Source organism: Oncorhynchus clarkii, chromosome 20 (genome assembly GCF_045791955.1).
Source record: "Oncorhynchus clarkii lewisi isolate Uvic-CL-2024 chromosome 20, UVic_Ocla_1.0, whole genome shotgun sequence".
NCBI classification, from domain to species: Eukaryota; Metazoa; Chordata; class Actinopteri; order Salmoniformes; family Salmonidae; genus Oncorhynchus; species Oncorhynchus clarkii.
Window position 1 is genome coordinate 22543768 of NC_092166.1, and position 8428 is coordinate 22552195.

Genomic DNA, 8428 nt, shown 5'->3' on the forward strand with positions numbered 1-8428 from the left:
GAACGGAAAGGCTCAGGAGCAACGAACCGCCCTTGCTGTCTCTGCCTTGCTGGTTCCCCTCTTTCCACTGGGATTCTCTGCCTCTAACCCTATTACAGGGGCTGAGTCACTGGCTTACTGGGGCTCTCTCATACCGTCCCTGGAAGGGGTGCGTCACCTGAGTGGGTTGATTCACTGATGTGGTCATCCTGTCTGGGTTGGCGCCCCCCCTTGGGTTATGCCGTGGCGGAGATCTTTGTGGGCTATACCCAGCCTTGTCTCTGGATGGTAAGTTGGTGGTTGAAGATATCCCTCTAGTGGTATGGGGGCTGTGCTTTGGCAAAGTGGGTGGGGTTATCTCCTTCCTGTTTGGCCTTGTCCGGGGGTGTCCTCGGATGGGGCCACAGTGTCTCCTGACCCCTCCTGTGTCAGCCTCCAGTATTTATGCTGCAGTAGTTTATGTGTCGGGGGGCTAGGGTCAGTTTGTTATATCTGGAGTACTTCTCCTGTCCTATTCGGTGTCCTGTGTGAATTTAAGTGTGCTCTCTCTAATTCTCTCTTTCTTTCTCTCTCTCGGAGGACCTGAGCCCTAGGACCATGCCCCAGGACTACCTGACATGATGACTCCTTGCTGTCCCCAGTCCACCTGACCGTGCTGCTGCTCCAGTTTCAACTGTTCTGCCTTATTATTATTCGACCATGCTGGTCATTTATGAACATTTGAACATCTTGGCCATGTTCAGTTATAATCTCCACCCGGCACAGCCAGGAGAGGACTGGCAACCCCACATAGCCTGGTTCCTCTCTAGGTTTCTTCCTAGGTTTTGGCCTTTCTAGGGAGTTTTTCCTAGCCACCGTGCTTCTACACCTGCATTGCTTGCTGTTTGGTGTTTTAGGCTGGGTTTCTGTACAGCACTTTGAGATATCAGCTGATGTACGAAGGGCTATATAAATAAATTGGATTTGATTTGATTAGAGACTGATCACGGGATAGTGGCATGGATGTGTGTAACACTGCTTGCCCCCTCAACTCGGCCGCCACAAGCCAATCGGCTGTAATAGCTGGCTGCTCGTGAGCATTCTGAGTTTGTAAGCCCAGCTCAGTTAATCCCTACCATTGTGTCGCTAAGATGTCATAATGCCTTAGTAAATGTACATTATACCAGGGGCGTTGGTAGACAATGTAAGTAACCTAATTGGTGTCCCTCTAACTGCCCTGAATGCCACTGCTGATCCTACAGCTATTGCATGCAGCAATCATGTGCCTATGAACCAGATATATGCTGTTAGCACTGAGGCGGTGTGTCCTAGTAGGGAGTCCACTGTGTGCAGCTCACCCTGCACTAACATAAATAACATGAGAATATCTACTGCTGCTAAGCTTCCCAGTAAAGCAATGAAAACAACCAAGCATCCCAGAAAAGTGCTCAAAATAGCCCATGTCAACATATGTAGGTTAAGAAACAAGGTTCATGAAATAAGTAACTTGCTAGTAACAGATGACATTCATATTCTGACTATCTCTGAAACTCACTAAGATAATACTTTTGATGATACAGTGGTAGAAATACAAAGTTAACAGAAAAGACAGAAATGCCAATGGTGGAGTTGTTGCTGTTTATATTCAGAACCACATTCATGTAAGGATCTCATGTTAAATACTGTTGAAGTAATATGGCTACAGGTTCATCTGCCTCACCTAAAGCCCATTTTTGCTGGAAGCTGCTATAGACCACCAAGTGCTAACAGTCAGTATGAAATGCTTGATAATGTATGTGATATCAACAGAGAAGTATATTTTCTGGGTGATTTAAATATTGACTAGCTTTCATCAAGATGCCCACTAAAGAAAAAGCTTCAAACTGTAACCAGGAACTGCAACCTGGTTCAGGTTATCAGTCAACCTACCAGGGAACTTACAAACAGCACAGGGAAGTATTGATCACATTTTTACTAATGCTGCAGAAATTAGCTTGAAAGCAGTATTCCGATCCATCGGATGTAGTGATCACAATATAGTAGCCATATCTAGGAAAACCAAAGTTCCAAAGGCTAGACCTAATATAGTGTATAAGAGGTCATACAATACATTTTGTAGTGATTCCTAGGTTGCTGATGTAAAGAATATTTGTTGGTCCGTAGTGTGTAATGAGGAGCAAACAAACACTGCACTTGACACATTTTTTAAATTACTCATCCCAGTTACTAATAACCTGTGTCCATTAAGAAAATGACTGTAAAAACTGTTCAATCCCTGTGGATTGATGAGGAATTGAAAAAGGGTATGGTTGAGAGGGATGAGTCAAAATAAATGGCAAATAAGTCTGGCTGCACAACTGATAGGCAAACATACTGCAAATTGAGAAATCATGTGACTATTCGAAACTAAGATAAATGACATAAAGAATGATAGTAAAAAGCTTTGCAGCGCCCTAAATGACTTTTTGGGAAAAAAAGCAAACTCAGCCCCATCATTCATTGAATCAGATGGCTCATTTATCACAAAACCGACTGATATTGCCAACTACTTGAAGGAATTTTTCATTGGCAAGATTAGCAAACTTAGGCTTGACATACCAGGAACAAACACTGACACTACACATCCAAGTATATCTGACCAAATAATGAAAGACAAGCGCTGTAATTTTGAATTTCATAAAGTGAGTGTGTCAGAGGTGAAAAAAGTATTGTTGTCTATCAACAATGACAAGCTAACGGGGTCTGACAACTTAGTTAAAAAATTACTGAGGATAATAGCAGACGATATTACAACTCCTATTTGCAATAGCTTCAATTTAAGCTTACTAGAAGTGTGTGACCTCAGTCCTGGAGGGAAGCAAAAGTAATTCCGCTACCTAAGAATAGTAAAGCCTCCTTTACTGGCTCAAATAACCAACCAATCAGCCTGTTACCAACCCTTAGTAAAGTTTTGAAAAAAAATGGTGTTTGACCAGATACAATGCTATTTTACAGTAAACAAATTGATAACAGACTTTCAGCACACTTATAGGGAAGGTCATTCAACAAGGACAGCACTTACACAAATGACTGATGATTGGCTGAGATAAATTGATGATAACTAGATTGTGGGGGCTGTTTTGTTAGACTTCTGTGCAGATTTGGACATTATTGATCATAGTCTGCTGCTGGAAAACGTATGTGTAATGGCTTTACACCACCTGCTATATTGCGAATAAAGAGTTACCTGTCTAACAGAACACATTTGGTGTTCTTTAATGGAAGCCTCTCCAACATAATCCAGGTAGAATCAGGAATTCCCCAGGGCAGCTGTCTAGGCCCCTTACTTTTTTCAATCTTTACTAACTTCATGCCACTGGCTTTGAGTAAAGCCTGTGTGTCTATGTATGCAGATGACTTAACACTATACACGTCAGCTACTACAGCGACTGAAATGACTGCAACACTTAAAGAGGTGTAGTCTGTTTCAGAATGGGTTGCAAGGAATAAGTTAGTCCTACATTTTTCAAAAACTAAAATCATTGTATTTGGGACAAATCATTTAATTAAACCTTAACTAAATTGTAACAATATTTAATGTGGAAATTGAGCAAGTTCAGGAGAATAAACTGATTGGAGTAACCCTGGATTGTAAACTATCAAGGTCAAAACATGTTGATTCACCAATAGCTAAGATGGGGAGAAATTTTTCCATAATAAAGTGTTGCTCTATCTTCTTAACAGCACTATCAACAAGGCAGGTCCTCCAGGCCCTAGTTATGTCACACCTGGACTACTGTTCAGTCATGTGGTCAGGTGCCACAAAGAGGGACTTAGGAAAATTGCAATTGGCTCAGAACAGGGCAGCACGGCTGGCCCTTGGAGTAACAAGTAACTGACTCTGGCGTTGCAAGTACACAAAACCCTGGCATTGCAAGCACAAACACACACACACACACACACACACACACACACACACACACACACACACACACACACATTAAATTGGCCCATATAGCAGATAACATGTGGCCTACTGTAAGCTGTGTGTGACTGGAACACAATGGATGCACAAAATAGAATGCCACCAGGGAGAAATTGCATTGACAATGGAAGCAATATCCACTAATAGCGTGTTACGCCCCCTCTATTTAATGAAGGGCATTTCAAAGTTAAAGCTCAATCTCATTAATAATATATTTACAATGTGGTTTTATTCAATATCACCACTACATCATTATAAGTTTCTATTTAGGTATTGAACTTGAATTTAATGTGGGTACATTTTCATGACAATACATTTATTCTGACATTATGTGCTCTTTGCAAAGAGTGTGTATTGTAGCAAATTCAGGGGGAGCCCCAACCGGGACTCGAACCTGGGTCCTGCGACTGTCAAGCAAAAAACCCAACTGTTATGCCAAGAGATCCAAAACTCTTGACAGGGTTGCTAGGTGTTGGGTTAAGATCGCTACATGATCCATTACTTCGGGAGAGCGTGTCTGTCCCAATGCTTCTCTATATCATGTCCCTCTCACGTGTAGACGCCTCTCCAATGGCTGGCCTTGAGCCATCCCACTTCTGACACCAAATTTTGTGAATTCAGTGGGTAGCCCCAACTGGGACTCAAACCCAGGGACAGCGACTGTCAAGTCAAAACCTTAACCATTACGCCAAGAACATCGAACCCCTTGACGAGGTCGCTAGGTGCTGGTTTAATGTCTCTACAGCAGGGATCATCAACTAGATCTAGCCGCGTGCCAATTTTTTTATTGAGCGGATGATCAGGGTCCGGAACAAAATTACAAATAATTTGCAGACTGCAAATTGACCGCAAGAAGCCCAAACAGATATAATATTCGACTAAAACATAATTATTTCAAACCTTGCTTACATTTGTATTCAATCAAATATATATATATATACATACTTATGTGTGGGAATACTTTGGAACAGATTTCCAAAATTTAAAATAACTTGGAGCTGATTTGCTGGTGTTACGTATGCTACCATTCAAAAGTTAGGGGTCACTTAGAAATCTCCTTGTTTTTGAAAGAACAGCAAATTTTTTGTCTATGAAAATAATATCAAACTGATCAGAAATACAGTGTAGACATGGTTAATGTTGTAAATGACTATTGTAGCTGAAAACGGCAGGTTTTTTTAATTAAATATCTACATAGGTGTACAGAGGCCCATTATCAGCAACCGTCACTCCTGTGTTCCAATGGCACGTTGTGTTAGCTAATCCAAGTTTATCATTTTAAAAGACTAATTGATCATTAGAAAACCCTGTTGCAATTATGTTAGCAAAGCTGAAAACTGTTGTACTGATTAAAGAAGCAATAAAACTGGCCTTCTTTAGACTATTTGAGTATCTGTAGCATCAGCATTTGACGGTTAGATTACAGGCTCAAAATGGCAAGAAGCAAAGAACTTTGTTCTGAAGAACTTTGTTCTGAGAACATTGTTCTGAGAAATGAAGGCTATTCCATGTGAGAAATTGCCAAGAAACTGAAGATCTCATACAACGTTGTGTACTACTCCCTTCACAGAACAGCGCAAACTGGCTCTAACCAGAATAAAAAGAGTGGGAGGCCCTGGTGCACAATTGAGAATGAGGAGAAGTACATTAGAGTGTCTAGTTTGGGAAACAGAGGCCCTCACAAGTCCTCAACTGGCAGCTTCATTAAATAGTACCCACAAAACACCAGTCTCAACATCAACAGTGAAGAGCAGACTCCGGGATGCTGGCCTTCTAGGCAGAGTTCCTCTGTCCAGTGTCTGTGTTCCTTAGCCCATCTTAATCTTTTATTTTTGGGGGGGCCAGTCTGAGATATGGCTTTGTCTTTGCAACTCTGCCTAGAAGGCTGATAATGGGCCTCTCTATGCCTTGTAGATATTCCATAAAAAGTCAAATGTTTCCAGCTACAATAGTTACTTACATCATTAACAATGTTTACACTGTATTTCTGATCAATTTTATGTTATTTTAAATTGACAAAAAAATGGCTTTTCTTTCAAAAATAAAGGAGATTTCTAATTGACCCCAAACTGTTGAACGGTAGTGTATAATACATATATGTTTTGCTCAGAAAACCAAATTAAACCACCAGTTGGGGAACAGTATTGATGTCTAATCCTCATGTGTTGAGGTCTACTTGACACATACACATTATATAGCACACAGCATACCCTCAACCTCAATGTTCAGAACCCAAATGTCTAAAATATATATTTGATATATTATTAATTTTGGGAGATCAATGTGATTTGTTACTGTTGGTTTCCTTACACACACTGTTTCTTGTTTGTAAATAATAGGCCCAGTATAATAGGCCTAGCTGTAATGAGTAACACATTTTTATACTAAGCTGGACTGCATACATCTAGGCCTGTGGTGTGAGGAATTCAATTAATTAAACACAACTTTGAGTTCGCCATTTGACCAAGCACATTCACAAAGATATCACATCATGATCTATGATCCCATTTTGTTTTACGACAGACTATTTTCTCTCCCAGTTATTGTTTATTCAAGACATAACACCAATCACCGCACCAAGAGTCTACTCAGGGCACCCAAAGGGCTTTACAGTGCGCGTAAAAGCTGAAATGCTATACGTTCAATGGCAGGTGGTGCCTAATAACGAATGATAGACCCTCTTGGGCATGATGGGAGCCAAGTGTACCAAATGTGTAGGCCTACGTGCAGAACATAGGTAGGCTTACTAGGCTAATTGGCTGCAGCTACTCCATTCATTCATAATAGCATATAAAACGCTTACCTCCAAATCTGCCCAAGCTGCAATATGTGGATGACGGATTGCGCGGACCAGATAAAGACAGAACAGGACGCCGACCTTTGCTTATTAGTCCGGGTTGCCGTGCTGCTGTTACTGTTGCTTGTGGTGTTGCTCTTGCTGGCGGTGGATGCCTGTTTTTGAGGTGTGGACGGTTGGGCGCCCACGTCTCCATGTGAAGCAGAACCGGTCAGCAGCTTCCCGTCCATGTGGGATGAGCAGTTTGCCGCACCGGCGGTATTTGAGATCTCCTCGGTGCTGAAATCGTGGACGAACCATCGGAAACTGAAGACTTGGACGGAGAACGACCCCAGCACCACAAAAAATAGTGTGAGTCCGAACCACCAGTACTCGCGACGGAGGTAATAGTCGACAGAAAGCCAAATATCGGTGCCTACATCGGCGAAATACACCGCCACTGCGGCGAGGATCCATAGACAGTCCCATATCGTGTATTTAGTTTGCTGCTCTCTGCCAAGGCGAAGACATGTCGACTTAGAACCACAGCACCGAGATTCTCCATTCACGAAGTCCCCATCCCCAATTCCCGAATCCGGCTGCGATCCTGGAACGAGTCCTTGTATTGAGCCAGAGTGGTCCGAATTCTGCAAAGGCGTGAAAGCTACATCGCTCTTTTTCATTTTCAATACCCCATCCGATTTAGCGGCCATTATCGTAGCTTTCTCTTTCTCCTCCTGCCAACACTGTATTTTCTCCTCCTGTTTTCTCGTCTCCCCCTCGGCTTCTATTTTCCAGGCGAAGATATACTGGGCTGGGCGACTTACTCTTCCGCCAGCTACAGCGCCGCCTGTTCATAACAAAGCAACACTGCCGCTCGGCACCTTGTACGAACCATATGCTCTCCCATGGCACATACTTAAAACTATGACATCATTGCTTTGCAACTCTTTCACAATCGCTCCTTACCTCACTATTCTCACCAATAGCCACAATAGGACTACAGCATATTACAATTCACTCTTGACAGGCCCGATTAATTCAAATATGCAAAGAAATATATAAAATATTATACATTTTTACTGACCTGGTATGAAAATGTGCGGGGATAAAAATGTATTACAAAGGACTACAATAAAACGAATTGTAGGCATATAGCCAATATGTCAGGTCGACTATACACTTGACCAACGATGCTCAAAATACAACAGCCTAATCCAGAGGGAATAGGGCTTCCGTGCTGTCACAATGAGATAATACAATAGCGATGAATAACTGGAGCAGTGACGCACCCAATAGCACATGCTGGTTTGTGGTTAAGTAGTCAATTATTTCACTATTCATAGATGTAGGCTATTTATCCATGCTGGTTAAAGTGCATAAAACGGTTAATTCAGCACCATGGACAGCTCCCGCGTCAAACCTCCTTCATACTGTACTGCTCATATAGAGTGGGTGACCAAGTCCCCTCGTTTATCACTAGAGGGACCCGAGACCATCATAAGGCAGGTTGACCCGGGTTAATTCGACAAAAGCAATGTCGCAAAAACAAAAAATAATTGCGACAGATGTAGGAGAAACTTTCTAATGATCGACAAAAAAATGTATCCATTTGACAGCGGTGGATTATTTTTGTGTCGAACTTTTTTATTTTAACTAAATGATGATGGAAACGTTGTTTTTCGAATAAATGATGATTGCTGAATCATTTTGAAGGTAGCCTACGTGAT

At 41.9% G+C, this 8428-nt stretch overlaps 1 protein-coding gene across 3 annotated transcripts in view; it reads right to left on the reverse strand.

The window, feature by feature from the left end:
* LOC139377331 (XK-related protein 4-like) overlaps positions 1-7411 on the reverse strand; it is a 79665-nt gene extending 72254 nt beyond the window's left edge. For all 3 annotated transcript variants that reach the window (XM_071120351.1, XM_071120352.1, XM_071120350.1), the window contains exon 1: positions 6726-7411. In XM_071120351.1, coding sequence (XP_070976452.1) covers positions 6726-7411 — 686 coding nt within the window. The remainder of the gene's footprint in view (positions 1-6725) is intronic.
* Positions 7412-8428: the final 1017 nt, after the last annotated feature.